Source organism: Mastomys coucha, unplaced genomic scaffold, assembly GCF_008632895.1.
Source record: "Mastomys coucha isolate ucsf_1 unplaced genomic scaffold, UCSF_Mcou_1 pScaffold20, whole genome shotgun sequence".
In the NCBI taxonomy this organism is placed as follows: Eukaryota; Metazoa; Chordata; class Mammalia; order Rodentia; family Muridae; genus Mastomys; species Mastomys coucha.
In genome coordinates this window covers 132,300,586-132,321,020 of record NW_022196903.1, presented here as the reverse complement: position 1 = coordinate 132,321,020, position 20,435 = coordinate 132,300,586, and the positions used below count along the sequence as shown (strand labels likewise).

General features: G+C 38.7%; 1 protein-coding gene across 8 annotated transcripts in view; it reads left to right on the top strand.

Annotated features, from left to right (window-relative positions):
- Positions 1-17,436, top strand: part of Lmo3 (LIM domain only 3) — a 211,368-nt gene extending 193,932 nt beyond the window's left edge. For 5 of the 8 annotated variants that reach the window (XM_031383719.1, XM_031383714.1, XM_031383716.1 and 2 more), the window contains 2 exons: positions 4,321-4,446; positions 15,885-16,637. In XM_031383719.1, the coding sequence (XP_031239579.1) occupies positions 4,321-4,446; positions 15,885-15,990 (232 nt within the window). In that variant the 3' untranslated portion in view covers positions 15,991-16,637. Of the gene's footprint in view, positions 1-4,320; positions 4,447-15,884 lie in introns of all 8 variants that reach the window. The other 3 variants (XM_031383713.1, XM_031383717.1, XM_031383712.1) reach the window with 2 other exon arrangements.
- Positions 17,437-20,435: the final 2,999 nt, after the last annotated feature.

The following is a 20,435-nucleotide window of genomic DNA, read 5'->3' as shown; positions in this document are numbered from 1 at the left end:
TAAGTTTTTCATAGCTTGGGGGAATTTGATTTACTGATGTGAGTCACTGACCTGGTTTTTAAAAAATCCATAGAAACATCTGGTGCTGTGAAGCAAAAGACACTAATACAATGAGCACGCATTTTCCCAAGACCTGTAGAAAACCGTATTTACTAATGCTATGTTAAATCATTATATGTCTTGAGGTTTTTCTCTAGCTCCCACCCATCAGGAACTCTGTGCTGTCAAAGCTTTTGAACATTTAATTAAAATGCAAAATTGTCTTGATGACTTTTAAAGAAAACATTGATGTTTCACCCTTTGCAGAATTTCTGAATATTCCCTTGTATGGAGGCATAACCCACTGCAGGCAAGCTGAGCTGTTCCAAAAGAGAGTTGTCTGTTTGGTTTTTATCTTGTTTGTTTTTAGATTCTGAATACCAAGTATTGAAAACAAAGTTAGCATGAACAAGGAATGCAAGCACCTTTTAGGTGTTTAGAAGTAGTGAGAGGAGGAGGCGCCAACCTGGTACCCATGCCACTTGTCATTTTTTGTCTGGCGAGTCAGCTTTTGATAGTATGTCATACACAAGGTAATAGCCATATTGCCTAGTGCCTATTGTGAATGTAAATGGTAGAAGACAGTCTAACCCATAAGAAGGCCAATTAACCCAGCTGTAACACTCTAAGAACACTCTAAGATTTCCTAATATGAGTGAAAGAAAAGAGTCAGTCTATGTTTTCTTCCCCATAAATTCACAAACTGGTACAATACAATTTATTTGGGTCTGAATTTCAAAATGACAGGTTTTTTTTTTTAAATAAAGCTCCATTTGTCTTCATGTACCAGGAAGAGAGTATAAGTCCTTCTCTTATGGAGAGGCTGGAGTATAAGCATTACAAACAAGAGTTTTATGAGATCTCTAGTTTATATGAGAAAATGTACAGTCATCCTTATACACCAGTGAGAGAGCAGCCCTGGACAGGCTTCATGGCTATACCTAAGATGACGAACTTCTGTCTAAACAGCTCTTATAATTAAGAGACTCTCCTCAGATGTTTCCCAGGTACACCTGAAAAAAAATTGTACAAATGAGGACCTTAACTTAAAAATACCCTAAGTTTAACTGGTGTGTGTAAAGATTCATTTTTGTCTGAGAACCTACATGTAATAGTTACCAAAGAATACCATCACGTGCCATGAAAATAATTTGTAAAATATTACTTGGTTTCCTCGTGTAGAGAATCTTGGGGTTCACCTCCATAAGCCCCAGAGGAGGAACATGAACATGAGCACAGCTACAGAGTGAGCTCTTGGTCCTTGGACAAAAACTGAGGGAAAAGTCTAACAAATGCATCGTTTTGCAGTAAATTAGATCAGATTTCCGCATCTCCGCACTCAGTCTGTGAGCTGACAGTTCAGTAAAATGTTCCCTTGTAAGGTTCGCCCTCCTAGGAAAAGGGGCAATAATTCATCATTAGGATTTCAGAGTCCAGGTGTAGATAGAAACTGATGGAGCCTCCAGCGAGGCAAGGGAAGTGCACGGAAGAAGAAAATTTTATCTGAAGCCTAATTCCCTGGTTACAGCAGAGAATAATTAAGATAATATTGCTTCAAGAGTCCTTTAATGATTAAAAATCACATATGCAGAATCCATAAATTGGGGGGCAACAAATTGGAAGGCTATAACACCGGAGAGCTGTTTTGTGCACATTGTCAAGGCAAGTGTCCCGGTGGCAGAATGCTGTGCGGGAGCCACCAGAGACTGGGACCATTCCAAGGACTTTGTTTAGATGCAACAAATCATTTGTCTGTTATTAACCCAGAGCTTGTAATTATGCAGATTGCCATAGATTTTCCTGGGCCTGGAAGTGAGATTGAGGGCTTCTCACAGTATAGCAGGCAGCTCAGGGCTGGCCATGCATTACTGAACTTGCCACATTTATCATGTTGACTGATGGCAGCAGAAGCAGGTCTCAGGTCCCAGTGGTTAATGTAGTGGGTAATTAACTGTCATTTGCCTAGTAATAGGCTGATGATCAATGGTTTGTGTGGAAACAAATTCTAATCAGGTAGCTGATAAATGCTCAGCTAGCGAGAGCAATTGAAATTGGGGGAAACTATGTCCAGAATTTCAAAATGGCATTGTGTGTGTGTGTGTGTGTGTGTGTGTGTGTGTGTGGTATTTTTCTTAGGTGTGAAGAAAACTAAGTAATTCTTAAATTCTTAAGAATAGCCTTAACTCATATTAGTGAGGCTTGATATGCAAAGACATAGCTATGTGCATGTAATAAGGACCCTTCAGGTTTCTTTATTTCTCAGGAATACAAGGAAACAGAAGACACAAATGACACCCAAGTAAATGATGTGTAACCTTTGAGTAGGTCGTATGAAATACAGTCGGAGGTAAATGTGCCACGATCCAAGGAACCAAAACACTTCTGCCCAAAAAAGAATAAGATACGGGCAGGCACGGTGGTAGACAGCTATGATCCCAGCACTCAAGAGACTGATGCCTGAGAATCAAGAGTTCAAGACCAGCCTGAGCCCTGTAATGAGGCATAGCACACAAAAAGAGGAAGAAAAAAGAAAAGGGGGAAAGATCAAAATGTTGGTTTGTGCTGGTTTCATTTGTCACGGTGCTGGGCATAGACACACAACCTTACATTTTTCTATGACGTCCTTATTAAAGGAAGACTATTTCTGAAAATATGAATTGCAAACTGAGGTCATCTTATATATTTTGTATAGCCCAGGCTGGCCTTAAACTTATGGTGTATGTGAGGCTGGCCTCGAACTTCAGATGACCCTGCCACTACCTCCTTAGACTGCTGGAGATATAGGTGTGTGCCACCACAGCTAGCAAGGTGAGCAAGCAAAGTCTTAAAGCAATCTTTAAGGAGGGTAAGTATTGCTGCATAGTGAATGTGATCTTCTCCTTGCAAAGCCAGTTTGCTTTCGGAGCTGGTACCCAGGAAACACCAGGGAGCCGATTAGGAGGTGGTGCCTGCCTCTTCCTCCAGAGGCTTCTGGTGTTGAAGAGACAACGTTACAAAACCAGATGCTGGAGGATCTCTGCCACCTTTTGTCAGACTCTTGGGCATTGCTGTCACAACCCTGTCCAAGTGTCATCATTAGTTCGATAATGGGAAATGTCTATACATTGAAAAATGAATATGCTCACCTTAAGCACGGGCCTTTGGAGTTTTGAAAGAGAAATGAGATTCCGGAATGTTTGTGCATAATCCGGAAATTCAATAAAACGAAAGGCTAAGACTTTTGGAAAGTGCTTTTTCATAACCAAAACGAGCTTTCGCCATAGCACCTTTGAATTCATTAGTTTCGAACTGCTTTTAATTCCGTCTTTCCCATGAGAACCATTGTATTTTTTCTCCCGTCAGCCTGATGCTGGAGAAAAAAGAAAGCTGGCAGATGGGCTGTTGGCTCTGAGCTCATTCCCTAGTTTTTAAAGGGCCTTAACCACTGTGCACAAAATATTATTTGTAATACCTCTTCACCACCATTAACAACTTTAAAGAAACTTGTTTTCCATATTGCAAAGCGGATAGGAAGATTTTCTGTCTCCTCTAATCATACAACGATAAAACCCGTTTGGTACTGTTTTCTAAGTCATTGCAATAACTATTTCTAGGCATCTTTGACAAATAATTATGTATATGGTATATACATTTGTATATATACATACTTATATATTTTCAAGATTATCACATTATTGCATTAATTCTGACAGTATATTTCAACTCAGCTTCTGATCTAGCTTGTATAGCTCATTTCCTCATTTACTGTAGTGCGTTACCCAAGTAACATAATCACAGCTGTAACTATGCTATAGTCTAGAAAGTGCACGCACCTCCGAACATTAAATTACCCAAATGGCTTGTTCATAAATGCTCTTTAATGTTGCTGGTGAGCCTTTTAGTAATGAGATGTCAGAGAGGAGTGAATCAGATCCTTGGGGTTCTTATAGTCTGAAAGATTACAATGTTAGTTAATACAGAAAGGTAAGATCTGATTATATTGCTTTTATATTGATACTCTAGCAAGCAGGTGTTTCTGAGTGAACTGCCCCAACAACTGCTGGTTGTTGGAATTGTGTAAGCATCCAAATGTGTTTGTCTTTTCCTTTACTTTTCAAACAAGATGTGATTTTCATCTGGAGGGGTCAATGGAGGATGTATTACAGAAAAATATGTATACAGCTCAGAAATTTGTGATCTTAAAGCATTGTTTATAGATTGCTTTGAAGAACAGATTAACAGCTTCTTTGTTTGAAAACCCAGGTTTTCCTAAATTGAAAAAGAAAATGTTTATTGTTCTAGGCTGTTTGGTGTAACAGGAAACTGCGCTGCCTGTAGCAAGCTCATCCCTGCCTTTGAGATGGTGATGCGTGCCAAGGATAATGTGTACCACCTGGACTGCTTTGCCTGTCAGCTTTGCAATCAGAGGTGAGTTCATTTAGTACATTTAATTTGACCTCCCCCAAAAGATGTCATTCTTTAAGATGGATATTGATTTAATAGATGGGAATGGTCATAGTCCACTTTGTTAGACCAATTAATTTCAATATTCTGCAACTGTGCACTCAACACCACTGAGAAGAAAGGTCTTCAGGCTAACTTCAAAAGAAGGGTGTTATGTGACAGCAACTGGATACAGAAACACTTCTACTAATGTCCTGACCCATCACTCATCCTTGCTATTGCTTGACTAGATACCTTTCATGGCAGTAGTGACATGGTTCAGTGAGTAGAGCATTTCCCATACAAGTCTGAGGGCCTGGGTTCCGTAGCCTTGTCAAGATGAACAGCTTAGCACATTCCTCTAATTCTAGTTCTTCTAAGGAAAATGGGAATGGATGGGGAGAGGAGTTGGGGAGAGATGGGAGAACTCCCAGAGCTCTGAAGCCAGCTAAGGTGGAAGACTTGGCATCCAAAAAGTGGAGAGGGAAATGACTGACACTGGAATCTGTCCTTTGACCTCTGTGCATGCACACACACGCAGACATGCACACAAACCAGTACACAGAGTCACACGCACACACACACGCACCTCATACTCACACGCATACACACATAAACACACCCACCAATACATATGCTCACTAATATACACTCATGTATTTGTACACACACGAACACATACCCGCACATACATGACATACACTCATACACACATTCACACACACACACACACACACACACACACACACACACTCATACACATACACACACATCTCTACCTTTTTACTGTTGTATAATTCTTTTAAAGAAAAAGAATTGGTGACAGGAAGTTGACTTACCTCTTATTTCGGTTTCCAGCTTCCCCATCTTAACTTCTTATCTGATTTCTAAACACGACCTCTGCATACTCTTAGCCACCTCCAGTCTCTTTGTGGAGGAGCCACAGGTATCCAACAATCAAACAATCACCAGCTTTAGGGAGACAGCAATGGAAGTAATATTGCACAGGAGTCTATAAATGTAAGTTGTGCTATAGGCTCTGCCACAAACTGGCTGTCCGGTCTTAAACTAGCTGTCTGGTCTTAAGATAACTGAATCATCACTTTGGATCAAGTTTCCTCATTTGGAACACTTAATTAGTTAATTTCAAAATTGTTTTAGCTAAAAGTATAATAAATCTGTCACCTATTCCTTATCAATTATACTCCTTCCAATGGGAATTATTCAATGGCTACTACCTAGTCCATAAGTAATGAAGATGTTACAATATTTTAAGTGTGCCTATCAGAGCCAGGAATGGTGGTTCATATGTTTAATCCCAGTACATCAGAGGTAAAGTAAAGTGGATCTCTGTGAGTTCAAGATGTTCCATCTACATAGTAAGTTCTAGGCTATACAGTGAGAGCCTGTCTCGAAGGGCGAGCAAGCAAACATGGCAAAATGATAAATGCAAAATCATAGCATTCAAAATTGTAAGACCCTTGCTAAGGTGTCCAGAACATATAGTATCTGTGAGAAAATGTCCACGTAGTGTGTCATCAGTTAATATTTTTTCACATTCTCAATTCCTGTAGCTTTCTCTAAAAAGACCTGTTTGATTCACAGTCTCCTCATGGAGTCCCACGAAATAACAGGATATGATATTCATGGTAAGAACAGAGTCAAATTCTGGCCCCAACATATATTAGCAATTTTGTTAGCTTTGTGATTTCAACGCTACTTACTTAATGCGTCTAAATTACTACAGTTTCTGTGTCAACAAAATGGAAACACAAATACTTGCCTTGCAAAGTATGTAAATTGAATAAAATAATTTTCACTAGGCATATGGTAGATTTTCAAATCTTTCCTTCTGTATTTATAACTTGCCTTGTCCAAATTTTATTCCAATGACTTGGTATTTCTATAAAATCTATACCTCAAAAGAGTCTCTTGCCAATTACAGATATTTAGAATATTGCCTGCTATCATTTATTATATTGCATTTACCTTGTTAATAACTAACCTAGGCACCATCTTGTATCCTGATTATTCCTAGTATATGTTTTAGGTCAACAAGGCTTAAATCAGTTTAAGACAACACCTAGCCAATAATAAATTAGTAAATTCACATGTCATTTATTTTAGAGAAATATGGATATACAAGCACAAACACCTACACATCCAGACAGACACGTATACATGCATGTAAACATATACGTATACATGTTTTAAAAGTGCGTTAGTCATCATGTTAGAACATAACTGTCCACTTCGCAGGTTGATTCACTTATGGTGGCAGCATTGACATCTGTCCTTAAGCAAGCATCTTGTATATCTGTCCTAGAAAAGTTTACATATTTATAGAAGAAAATTTAAAAGTGAGAAAGAACACCAGCCTTCACTGTTCTAAACTAAAATAGTATATTAGTATGTAGCTGGTGATGATTTTTTTATGTATACATGACAAAATATGTATAACATCTCTATATTAAACTGATATTTAAATAGATTTTTAAAAGTAGTGATGGGAATCTCCTGTCTGATTGTAAATGCCTGTAATCCCAACATTCCATTGTAAATGCCTCTAATCCCACACTCCATTGTAAATGCCTGTAATCCCACACTCCATTGTAAATGCCTGTAATCCCAACACTCCATTGTAAATGCCTGTAATCCCAACACTCCAAAGCAGGAGGCAGGAAGATATAGTTAGTGGCAAGCCTGAGGTACAAGGTGAGACTCTTGTCTAAAAGTAGCAACAGCAATAGTGACAGAAATAAAACATGAGGTTGGAGGGGTTTGAAAGGTAGGGAGGCATAAAGAGTGTGGTGAATATGATACAAACATAGAATAATTTTTTTAAAAAAAATTCTTTTTAAACAATTAAGCAGGGAAAGATCTTAATGTGTGATACTTGAACTCTTTCATTTAGTCTCTATTATGTATCTTTTTACTTGCTGATAAAATCTCTTTTAAGACATTTAAAGCTATTTTCCATCCCATTTTATCAAGTATGAAGTCAGCATTATGTGGTCTGATGCTTTTGTTCTTGTACAGTGCATTTTGTATCATCTATAAAATACTGACTCTTTAAGCAGAAAAATGCTCAAATCTGTATCAGAATAAGTTCACAGGAGTGTAATTAGTTGGGCAAAGAGTACCACAATTGGAAAGCATCAGGTTAATGTTGACCAAATGATCCTTATAAAAGCTATACCCATTACTCTCCCACGAAATTTGCTCAGAGCTCAATGTTGCCCTAACACTGGGGCTTATTATTTAGAAAGAAATTCTTGTCACCTTCAGAGACGAAAGCTGCTACCTGATTATAATTTTTAATTGTTTATGTGCTGACTTGTAGCCCTTCAGAGTTCGCTCCTCTGGGGAACCGTTTTTGCCCTGGTGTCCACTTCTCCTCTAGGGCAGGCTTCCATATTTTATCTTCGCTCTTCATTGAAAAGGAAGGCATCCTTCAAGTGCTAACGTCTGCCTAAATCCCATTATGATGCGAAGTAATTGAAGGTAGTTACTGCTATTTACAAATCATAGATCAGTTTTATTCCATCTTGGAAATAAAAAGTTACATTCACAATTAGGTCTGTCTGCTCTGTAGGACTCAGTCAAGTAAGACAAACACTCCTAAATTTTGACTCTAAAAAAGCCACTTGCAGTCTCAGTGCTGCAAAACACTGTTCCAACCTCATTACGAAAGCACCTAATACATTTCTATGCTCGCTTCATTTATTAGCTGCCGTAAAGGGGCTGCATATCTAGCACTGGTTATGCACAATTAGCACTTGGTGATTGTCTTGTCACTGTGGTCCTTACAAGACAAACTTCCTCAAGGCTGGAAGTCAGCTCATCTTCATCAGTCAAGCAGAGCACACAGATGCGGTCACCTGAATACACAAGGCTTTCACGATGAGATACGCTCCCCTTCCACTGACATTTGCTTTGGAGATGCATCCAACATGGCTACCTCCTGATGAATGCTGTGCAAAGCCTTGTCATCTTTCCCAGAGAAACGGGAAGAGGTCATTCAGGGATATCTCCCCTATAGCAAACTTCATTCACATTTAAATTGTAGAATTACAGAAATGTATTAATTTTATTCAATATTCATCTTAAATTTTAAATATGTGTTTATTGTATGGATTTATTTATCTTAGAGTCTTGCAGATTGAATGCAGAGCCTTGTACATTCTCGACGGGCACTGAACCACTGAAACATCCCCATAGCCCTCCCCCCTTTTTGCCCACTGAGACAGGGAACACTAAGTTTTCGAGTTTAGCTCTGAAATCCCTCTTATAGCATGTGCAGGCCTTGAACTTAGGATCCTTCTGTCTCAGGCCGCTGAGTAGTAGGCATCACAAGGCTGCATTGCTTGGCCCATACACAGCACCCATATAAAACACCAGACAAGTGGTTTCATACCTGTAATCCCAGTGCTGGGAAAGTAAGGGTAGAAGATCCATAGAGATGTTTGGTTTTCCGGTGCAGCTGAGTATGTGAACTGCAGATGTAGTGGATGACTCACAAAGGAAAAGAAGAACCAGTGAGTTCACTGAGTGGAGAAAACACAAGAATCAGAGTATGATCATTAAATCCATGTTGGGGAAGGGAAGAACCCACTCCCTCAAGCTGTTCTCTGTTCTCTGCACATTTCCCCTTCCCCACTAAAAAAAGAAAAAGAAAAAAAGGACTTCCAGTTCTTATTCCATGGAATTGAAAAAATGTCCAAAGAGTGCAGTAGGACTCCCAATGTCTACTTCCAGCCTCTGTACACATTTGTGTGTGAGTACATGAACAGTTGCACCTACACCAAATTACCATGTAAGCACATGAACATGCACATACACATACACCACAGAGAGATGCAAAGCAGTTATAATAATGTATGCAATCTATGCCTTTGCAAGGAAAGCATAGTTAAAACTGTAGATCCTGTATTTAAATTATACAAATATCTCCCTTTAAAAAGAAAGAAAACCGTGCTAAAATCATTCTAGAACTTATTTTATAATAATTTAATTTTCATTTGTAATTGAAAAAAAATCTCTGCAATAGCTTAATTTCTTAAAGGCTGAAAAGTTCTCCCACAGAAAATTAAATAATGACTTTGAAACAAAAAGAGAAAACTAATCTGCATGTTTGTAGTGAAACATCCCCCAATATATGAAAAATGATAATAAAAGCATGATATTTCTTTTTCTTTTTTGTGATATTTATTTTTGCTAATTTTCTGGTATGTGTGCATATCTGTGCCACTGTGCATGTTCAGAGGTCGGAGATCAGCTTATGTGAGTTGGTTCTCTCTTCCTTCTACCCTGTAAGCCCTGGGAATCAAACTCAGGTTGGCAGCCTTGGCAGCAAGCACAGTGGCCCTCAGAGCTGAGCCTCTGGCTCAACATTTTATTTTCTATTTCAAGGACCAAAACAATGGTAGGCCCCGTGGAAGTTAAGGTGAATAAAATCTAGTTTCTTTAAGAAACTCAATGAGTTCAGTACTCCAGGGGAGACAGGATACAGAGATTCACAGAAGAGCCTCATCAGCTTGGTTAGAGCTGTGCTGAGGGAAGAGACATCCATTTTTCAGGTTCAGGGAAACACCTTGGGGCGGGTGTGTTGACTTTTCAGGAAAGAGCCCCCAAGGTACTGGCTGGGCTGGAGACACAGCTCAGTTGGTAAAATGCTTGCCAGGTGCAAAATGCAGGACCCTGCATTCTAACTCCAAAAGTAACAGAACAAAAGAAAACAACAAACAGAAGTATGTGACATGTGCTTGTAATCCCAGAGCTGGGAAGGTGGACGCAGACAGATTCCTGAGGCTCATTAGATAGTCAACCCAGCCAGATTGGTGAGTCTCAGACCTCAGTGAGACTCTGTCTCAAGCAGATAGCAATGGAGGAATGGTACTGTAGGTTAATGGTGTTCTCCATACCTACAAACATCTATGTGAACCTACACAAATCATAAACACACACACACACACCGAGAGAGAGAAAGAGAGAGAGAGAGACAGAGACAGAGAGAGAGAGAGAATGAGAGAACAAGAGAGAATTTAATATATTAGTTTGAAATAGCAAATACAATTTAATTTGTAGTTCATTAGCTTTATACTTTGTCTCATTATTGTTAATAATTATTTTCATATTCCTTGTTTGCATTATTTTATATATAATTAATAATTAAGTACACATATATTAAGTACATATATTATAATATGTAATATATGGTGTTTAATATATAATATATTACATGTCATTAGAGACTGAAAAAGTTGTGCTTAAATTTATACACATACATATGAATACATACTCAACAGTAGAAACGCTAACATAAAGTCGAGAGTGCCCCAGGAGGCTTCAGTCAGACACAAAGAACTACACTATACCTAACCTGTAAGTAGCTGAGGAATGCTTAGACCAAGAGAAATGCTCTTCCCTTGGGACAAGCATAGCAGTTATTTGGTTATCCAGCACCAAAGGTCAGTCCTGAAAACATACATACAAAAGGCATTATACAGACACAGCAGGTGCACTGAAAAATTCAAGCACTCTGCCCAAATAGTGAATGGTCAACTCAAGATTTTAGCGAAGCAAGGGAGGGTTTTACTCTCTGGAGCAAACCAATTTTGCAAGAGTATTTTGTTTTCTGACTGTGAATATGCAAGTATAAATAGATCCTGCAGGGCTGAGGTAAAGTTGGCTTTGAGTAATTTATAGCAGGATTCAGGATAAGGATAGCACTCCTCGGTGCAGAAAGGATGGTAAGGTATGAGATATGCAACGATAATTGGGCTGTCAGTGAAGAAAGGATAGGAAATTGTTCATGATTGCAGTGACGCGGGGGGGGGGGGCTGCCTCTTGCTGAATACTGCAGTACGAAGTGTATGTTCTGTAGTGACTAGGAATGCTGAGTGGGAACATAGAGGTGCTGGAAATACATACCAGACTCCCTCTTCTTTTTAAACTATTATAAAAACAGAAAATAGTTTTAAGTGGACATTTCTGATCTTAGAGAAATAAAATGACTAAGTTAACAATCTCATTTCTTCAAACACCTATTACTAATGGAGGCATCTTAGAACAGAGTTTTATAACCTGCTCTGACTGAAGGGGGGGGAAGTTTCAGGAGATGGTGAAAATGTTTAAAATACATCACATGGAACTTTCAAAGAATTAATAAAAAATATAGAAGGAAAGCCAGCTCCCTAGTATCCTTACTTTAGAACAAAAGTGTATTGATGACAGCTCATTCTTATGCTTCTCAAGACTCCAAAACTGTATGAAGTAAGCTAGACTTGTCCTCAGCTGGAAATTAACTGTATTCTTAATTTCAATGTATGAATATTAGATTAGTTAATCACCTAACTGCATTTTTTCTTCTGTAGTAATTTATGAATAAGAATAAAACTAATAGAGCTGACCATACCACAAACAATTAGGATTAAATTACAAGGAGGACGATGGATGCTTTTGCACAAGTTTTAGGTAGACCTGTTAGTACACTTACAGCAATTTTTTTTTAGCAATCATCCTGTTCAAAATGTTTTTTCTACTAATGTTGAACCTCATAAGAAGCAGGTTATATTAGAAATTAGCCTTTCCTAACAAAATTACAGTTAATTCTTTTGCTAAGCATTTAATACGTACATTGTTATTTATCTAATTTTTTCACATCGACATATGTGAGTGTAGATGCATGTTTGAGACTGAGAGTGAATGTGTGTGTGCATGTGTGTGTGTGTGTGTGTGTGTGTGTGTGTGTGTGTGTGTACAGTGCACAAACACCTGTCTGCGGATGTACGGATGGACATGTGTGTGAGCATGCAGGTAGAGACCAAAGACTGACAGTGTCTTCTGTAGTCATGTTCTCTCCACTATTTTGTCAGACAAATCTTTCACTGAACCTTAAGCCCATCCGTTCAGGGAAAGTGACTACCTCAGGGATACCCTTGACTCGGCCTCCTCAGTCCTGGGCTTATAAACAGACATTGCCACGCAAGACTGTTTACGTGCTGTGGTTTGAACTCAGACCCTGCTTCTTATGTGGCAAGCATGTACCATGTCCACAGCTCCTATGGGGGACAATGACAATCGTAACTGAACAGTCACAGTCTTCTAACCACAGCTGCCAATTCTGCTTACGCTGTTTTGTAAACTAGGTGTGACTGTGACACTTTTAAACCAGGTTCTATATAACGTTTACCTTTACAGATAGGTTGAAATGTACATAAAATAGATTTTTCCACTTGTTAAGAAGTTATTCAGGCCAGGCAGTAGTCGTGCATGCCTTTAATCCCAGCACTTGGGAGGCAGAGGCAGGGAGATTTCTGAGTTCAAGGCTGGCCTGGTCTACAGAGTGAGTTCCAGGACAGGCAGGGCTACACAGAGAAACCCTGTCTCAAAAAAACAGAAAAAAAAGTTATTCAGAAAGAATTATTTTAATATTTTAATGTGTATTCCCTCATTTTTAGACATTTCATCATTTTCTTCTCTGTACTAGTATAGGATATGTCACATACATCCAAAAACAGCTTACAATAAATGCACAAGGGAATACAATAATCTGATTCATCCCTCTAACTGCAGCAGTCAGGAGACTGGGGCATGATGAGTTTGTAAGCGTGAGGCCATGGTGTACTTGCATGTGGCCCGAAGACTAGCTTAAGCCTAAGCAGCAGCGTGAGTTCTGTGTCAAGAAAACAAAACCTGATAAACAAACTTATCTTCACTCTTCACATTGCACTGACCAGGGTGAAAGAACGGGTCAGGGATCCACATAGAACTGAGGGCCTTCCATTCACCATATGCATCCAAGCTGTGGAAACCCTGACAGGTGTTGGACATTCTGGTAGGAGCCCAGGATGTACTGACTTACGAGGTTGGATGCCAGGAACAAGTTTGATCACAATGTGTATGTGCTTAGCTTTAGCTGCTGAGTACTTGCTAGAAGATGACAGTTTTATACACATTCTAAACATTGCCACACATATTTGGTTTCCATTCCTCACTAAATCCTACAGACAGACGAATAACACAGAATGAAAAGGTGCAGCTTCGCTCTTTTCCACCAGTTGAAGGCTGGATTCTCGATCCTATCCATAGCAATTTGTTTTTCTGCTTTCCCTCTACTTTCCAGGGTAACCTCCCTCCAGTTGCATACAGTGTCTTCATCTCTCTAACAGAGAACTCAAGTATGAAAAATGTGTCGTGCATCCACACCTGCATGGGGGATGTGACAACCCTGTGACTTTGGCATACACCCATGTGTGTATGTGTGCATCAGGTGTATGACAAGCGGAATGTGAAGCCAGGTTCTCAGGACAGCTGCTTCTATCTCTTACTCACTGTGACAACCCTGTCCTTACTCACAAAAGAAAATAGTCTGACTTACAGGCCTATGAGTGGAGAATGGCAGGGAACCACCACGGGGAAGGGTGTTGTGACATACACCCATCTCTGTATACTACTGCTAACAGAATTTGGGTGTCTGATAAGAAATTAAACAAAAGTTAGAGATAACAAACATTGAAAATTATCTCCAGATAAATTGCTTTGTAAGAAAACCACTCAATAACAGCAAAAACACAGAAGTGCTTTATTGAATGCATTTATTCAGATATAATATTTTATTAACAAGCTAAAATTAATTTTAACAGTAAAATAAACTGATTTTCTTGAACACTAATTAAATACATCATAAATGCTGTCTCACTTAATTTTACATAAAAGATAAAAGTCAAATTTGTGCTCCTAAAGGTTATCCAAATGAAGGAATATTTTCATTTATTCAATATGTTTTCATGGTCACAATAGCTATATAAACTGATTTATTAGACATTGCTGTTTAAATGCAATATTTAAAGCATACAGGCTAAAGCTAGCAAATAAAAAGGAAAGAAAGAAAAATATATTCAAAGTCCAAAGCTTAAATGTGCATCTTGTCCAGTAGGAGCAGCTGCAAACAAATCCAGGATTTCAAGACCCAAGCTGAGTGTCTACTTTACACCTACATCAGCAGCAGGCAGTAATCCTGGGGAAAAAGCAAATTCCACAAATAAACAGACCAATTTTCCTTTAAGAGGAGAGCTAATTCTTTTCAATCTACTTTTTTTATTACACTATTTTCCCCTCTATCTACTTAGCTGGTATAAGGGATAAATTTCCAAAGCTGCCTGGATGGAAAATAAATAGATTCACTGTTTGTCTAGAATTCCAATCTTTGCAAATGTAAATCAGTCCAAGTGCCCCTCATTTAAACCTTCAACTTTACAGAGCATTAAAGGGTGGCTTCCATGACCCAGTTTAATCCATCCACTAAGATTTCTGCCTGCCAGAGCATCATTCTGAATTGACTATCTGATAAAGGATGACCACCACCAAAGGTCACAGAGGTCAACCTCAATAATTACAAAGAGTTGTTCTCAGTCAACGCTACTAAACACTTCTGTTTGAACATTAAATTGTTACAATTAAATATATAAATATGTATATGTATATGTATATATATATACATATATATATATGCGCATACATACACAAGTCTGGCCAGAGCTACTTTATTGTTAAATGTACTGGAAATAGCACAAGCATTTATTTCTGACTTTAATTGTGTCCTATGTGTTACCCACTGGGAAACTACACAAAAAGAGTACTTATTGAAAACATTACAGTCTTATACTTTAAACAATGCTTTATAAACTAAAATGCATAATTAGCTACTGGGAGCTGGTTTTGTTTATCACATCAATATTAAGAAGTTGATCCAGGTTGCTGTCTCTGGTTTAATGAGGAGCATTCCAGGTAGTGATGTCTACTATTTCATAACTGGGGAATTTGCCGCAGAGGAAGATAACTCAGGCTCAGGTTTCCACTTGCATCTTCCACTGGACAGCAGGCACGGGACCATGTACCTGACCACTAAGAATCTATGTCTTTTTAAATTTTACTTTACGTAGGGTGTATATGGATCAAGTATTTCTTCCTTTATTAAAGAATTGTTTATTTTATGTATATAAGTACACTGTAGCTGTCTTCAGACACACCAGAAGAGGGCATCAGATCCCATTACAGATGGTTGTGAGCCACCATGTGGTTGCTGGGAATTGCACTCAGTACCTCTGAAAGAAGTCAGTGCTCTTACCCGCTGAGCCATGTCTCCAGCCCCAAGTATTTCTTTTTTCCAATGTGGTAAGGAAAAGAAAAGCAGAAAAGAGGAAAGGAGGAATATCAATATTGGTGCCAAAAATATTTACCTTGCCAATCCTGCATTATGTATATATGAAGGTAACTTTAAATGCTGTGTGAAGGTGAATTTTAAATGCTGTATGCATGTGTGAATAAGTGAAATAAAACAATTTTAACTTTCATGATGACAGTAACTTTCCACAATGGTCTTAACATGCTTTATTTATTTATTTTTCTTATACTTTCAGATTTTGTGTCGGGGACAAGTTTTTCTTAAAGAATAATATGATCCTCTGCCAGACAGACTACGAGGAAGGCCTAATGAAAGAAGGCTATGCACCCCAGGTCCGCTGATCCCGCAGCATCACCCCCTAACGACGCAAAGCACTACATCCTTTTATCTTTTTTGCTCACGTGTATATAAGAATCAATCGACACAGGAACCTACTAAATAGAGTAGCGGTAGGACAGCAGGATGGCCATGTGGAGGAAGAGGCGGACTGCATCTGTATGTAGTGAAATTGCCCCAGTTCGAGAGTTGAATGTTCATTATTAAAGAGAGAAGTAATGTATATATTGCTGGATTTTTTTGCTTGCCATTCGTTTTTGTGTCACTTGGCATGAGATGTTTATTTTGGACTATTGTATATAATGTATTGTAAATCCGAAGCACAAATGTAATACAGTTTTATTGTGTTACCATTTGTGTTTGGTTTGCTTCTTTGTATTGTTGCATTTAGTACAATCAGTGTTTCAACTTACTGTACATTTATGCTTTCTGTGTCTGCCAGCTATTTTCAACAAGCTGTACCTTCCTAGTAAGAATTGAAGGGCAAACCTCAACGACGACACACAGATGAAGCAAGACTATTGACGTTAGAAAGACAAAAATGACCGAGTAAACAAACACAAAGCAGTTAGTGACATCCGCTTCTTACGGCTACTACAGTTTGGTGTGGCCATGTTCTCGTTATAACCCCCTATTTTCAGGGGGCCAAAGATCAGCTTTAAAAAATGATAACGATTTCAGCTTAAAGCACTTTCATTTTACGCCAACGTGAAAAGTGCCATTTTTAGAATGACTTTAAAGCTTAGTGATGTCCTCCAATATCCTTTACTGAACTCCTTACCTTCACTATTAGATTTATTCTACTTTTTTTTTTCTCAGTCACACACCCTATGTGAACTAGTGCCTTTGGGTAGAATGTGAACAACTTCCAAAGGGTTTTTCTAAATGAGAAAGGTATTACCACAATTATGACATAATTTAAAATTTTTCGACTTCTTGTGTGAATGCTGTCCAGCTTTCTCCCTAGGAGATGAGGGCTTTGTGTCAATGGTGAGCCGATGGCACTGAACAGGCTTGAGGGTGCATCTCTTGACATTGGGATGATGCACACTGAGATTCTGATGGCTGGTTCGCACTGGGATTTGCTCACAGCCTGGGAACTGTCGGTACAGAAACAGAGATTGGTAACGAGTTGAGAACTGCTTGGTGATTATGTTTTTCACCTGCCATTTACTTTAATCTTTAAAACACTTTGAATTTGCTGTCACACTTTCTCAGCCCCTCATGTTCACTGCCATCTTCCAACTCAGATTATGTAACACTTGGGCTAAAATCTATCCTGTTTTTTATTATTATTATTACTATTTTATTATTATTTTGTTTTGTTTTTTTAGTGGTGTTTTCCCTTTATTTAAATGATAGCTGATAAAGAAGAATGTTCTAGAAACAGAAACTGTGGGAAATAATTACTTAAATTGCAATTAAGGAAATAAAACCAAGAATACAGCACCTCCTCTGCTCACACTCTGTGTTCATTTTGCATTCTGCAGTGAGACCATTTCGCCACAGACCCACTCCATATAGGCACCGTGCTCCATATTTCCTCTCAAGAAAAGTCAGCACTGTGGTTTTATTTAGTTTGTTCTCCATCACTATACAGGAAACATCTCCCACTGCTACCTGTATTACACATTTCCCCAGCCAGTGTCAGTGTTACAGATGGTGATTAAATGCTATCCCTATGTTCTTGGTCTGGGGCCAAAATCTAAGCCAAGAATAGTGCTGTGGCTTTGAGTCATTGTGAAGCATGAGTTTATTAGGAGAACGTATGAGGATCTTAATGTCACCTTTTGTGAGGAAAAAAAGGTTCTGTAAAAAATGAATAATAAGCATATTTTGTAAATGCTTCATTGTTAAGAGTATGAAACTCCCACATGCCCCAAATTTGAGGTAAAATGAAGAATTGCAAAGCTCTCCATTTGTGGTCCACCAGGCAATCCTCATTGCTCTCTCAGCCCCAGAAGTTTGTTTTGTGTCGTGCTATGACAGGCTTAGCGTAAAATACACAAAACAAAAATCGGGAAAGAGAAGACACAGTGAGGTAAGGGGAAGAGGCAAGTGAGAAGTCATTTCTAAACCAGCCCTGCTAGCTCCTGTAAACAGTCGTTTAAGGTTTACATAAAGTCTGTCCAGATATTTTTCAAATGATCCTCTGTTTTTCCCGTCAAAATGGGTTTTCTTGTTGTCTATAACAGGTCAAAACATGTTTCAGAGGGAAACAAACTTCTCTTAGTTGTTGAAAGTTGTTCAGCTCTCCTTGCCTCCCCAAACCAAACAGGATCTACATTGCTTTGACTTAATTTGGGGGGAAATTGTTCACCTGGATTAAAGGCTACAGCCTTAATCTTTTTTGATTATCTTTAATCTCCATGAAATTGTGAACCACGAAAAGGGTAATTTTCCAGCTGTAAGGTGTTTTCCAGCTACTTGGCCACAGATAGTAGCATTTTTTTTTTTGACCCAAAGCATTAAGGTAGTTGTCTTGAGGACTTAGGCCCCCTGATTTTTTTCCTCAAGTCATCTCTTTGTGTTGTACGGCCCTGTGTCACGGTATCTGATGCTGTGGTCAGACACCTGCCCCAGAGTTTTGATTTCTCAGGCTGAGGATTTTCTCCTCCTAGCAGGCATCTCTGCAGTCAGCTTCTGATGAGATGCCAGGCAACCCCCATCCCATCAGCTTGGCTCTGCTTAAGAACCGACCAGTGTTTGTAACTTCACTTTCATCTTGCTTAATAAATAGCTGGACTCTTTCATTCTTTTTTATTTTTTAAAAAAAATTAGATTCATGTCTTCAATCACCATTGATTGCACTTAACTGGCAAAGACCAAGGTGGTCTGAAGAAAGCATGTATTGTCCAAGGGAAGATGAAAACTTTCCTTTCTAAACCTTAATCCCAACAAGCCTGAGGAAGTCATACCAGCTGCTTCTCCAATGAGACTGTTGAAGATCCCTGAAGCAGGGGACTCTGCCATTGTACTGTTGTGAGAAATAAATAAAACTGTCCAAAAGGAAGGTCGCAATTGCTGGCTATGATTTTTGTGCATTCCCATCTATTTTTTAGTCATCTTGCTGAAAGTGACTGTGTTGCTGTCAGCAGACAAATTTCAAATTCTCTATAAAGTAAATTAAGACCAAGCCCTCCACTAAACATTGTTTTCAAGGAAGACACGTGGCACCTTAACGGAAACAGGGAGGTGCAAACGGAGTCTCTGGTAAGGCATCCAGCCACAGAGAAGTTCTCTTTTAACTATCATGTTAGGCAGCTTGCTCTTTGAGTCATCACTTAAACCATTTCACAGAAATGAGGCAGGCCAAACATGCTTAGTGTTCACTTCAGCGAGCTACAAAAACAATCTGCATGTTTATTGTAATAGGCCATTAACACAGAACACAATTTAAGCAAACGCCTTTCGATCACTACTTTTTCTTTAAAATGCCATTATACATGTTTTTTTTTTTGATGTGATTTTTAACTTGATTCAAGGTTGTAAGAAACAAAGGATTGATGCAGTCAGTATTTCATTTGGACTTAGCTGAATGCCTACTGTGTGTCAGGCCTTGCCTTGTGTACTTGGTTACCTACCAACACAGGGAGACAGACCTCTGGTATCTCATCCTTTAAATATGTCTTTTTGAGTGTTAGCACTCATTTTCAACGTACGTACCCATAATGAGCCCACAAATATGAACCTTTTCTAACGACTCAGCATGTCATTGGTGTGAAAGACTCAGAAAATATCTCAAGTAATCGATGTGTTCAGAGAATTATCTCACCCGAATTACTCATTAACTCAATAGCACATAATAAAAAAAGAACATCAATTAATTAATGAGTCACCCTCAGATTGCTTTGACTACTACCGAGCTCGGTTGAAACAGTGGTTATGAATAGCGCTCTCTCACCTTATTCATTGTTTGCAATTGGGCCATTATTTGGCTGAAACCAGTTTCATATTTAGCACGAGCCTGCATGTAATTGTGTGATTAGTATCATAAATTAAGAATTGAGAGTGCCTACTTCTTCTAAGACCTGGGAAAAAATAAAGAGCGTTCATTTTCAGTACAGCTTCCTTTGAAACCACACTCTTAGAAGGATGTTGTCTTTCTATAAGAAAAGAATGCAGCTTTACATCTATAATGAAGATTTAGGGCTTCCGTACTGCACGGTGTCCGGGCTAGTTCTTAAGACACTTACAAGTGATTCTTACAATGCATCTGCACATATGCGATTTAATTTCAGTAATAGCTCCACACAACTAATATATGCACTCCCAATACCAGATTTTAAAATGTTTTCTAATGCTTTTCCTGAGATGAGTCAAGGTAGATTCTTGATCACAAAAAAGAAATAGGGGAAGGGACTTAAAAAAGAATAATCAACCAAATATGCTACAAAGTCACAAACAAAACTTTCTCAGGCATCTTAGTAAATGCCATTCCAGTGTGCTT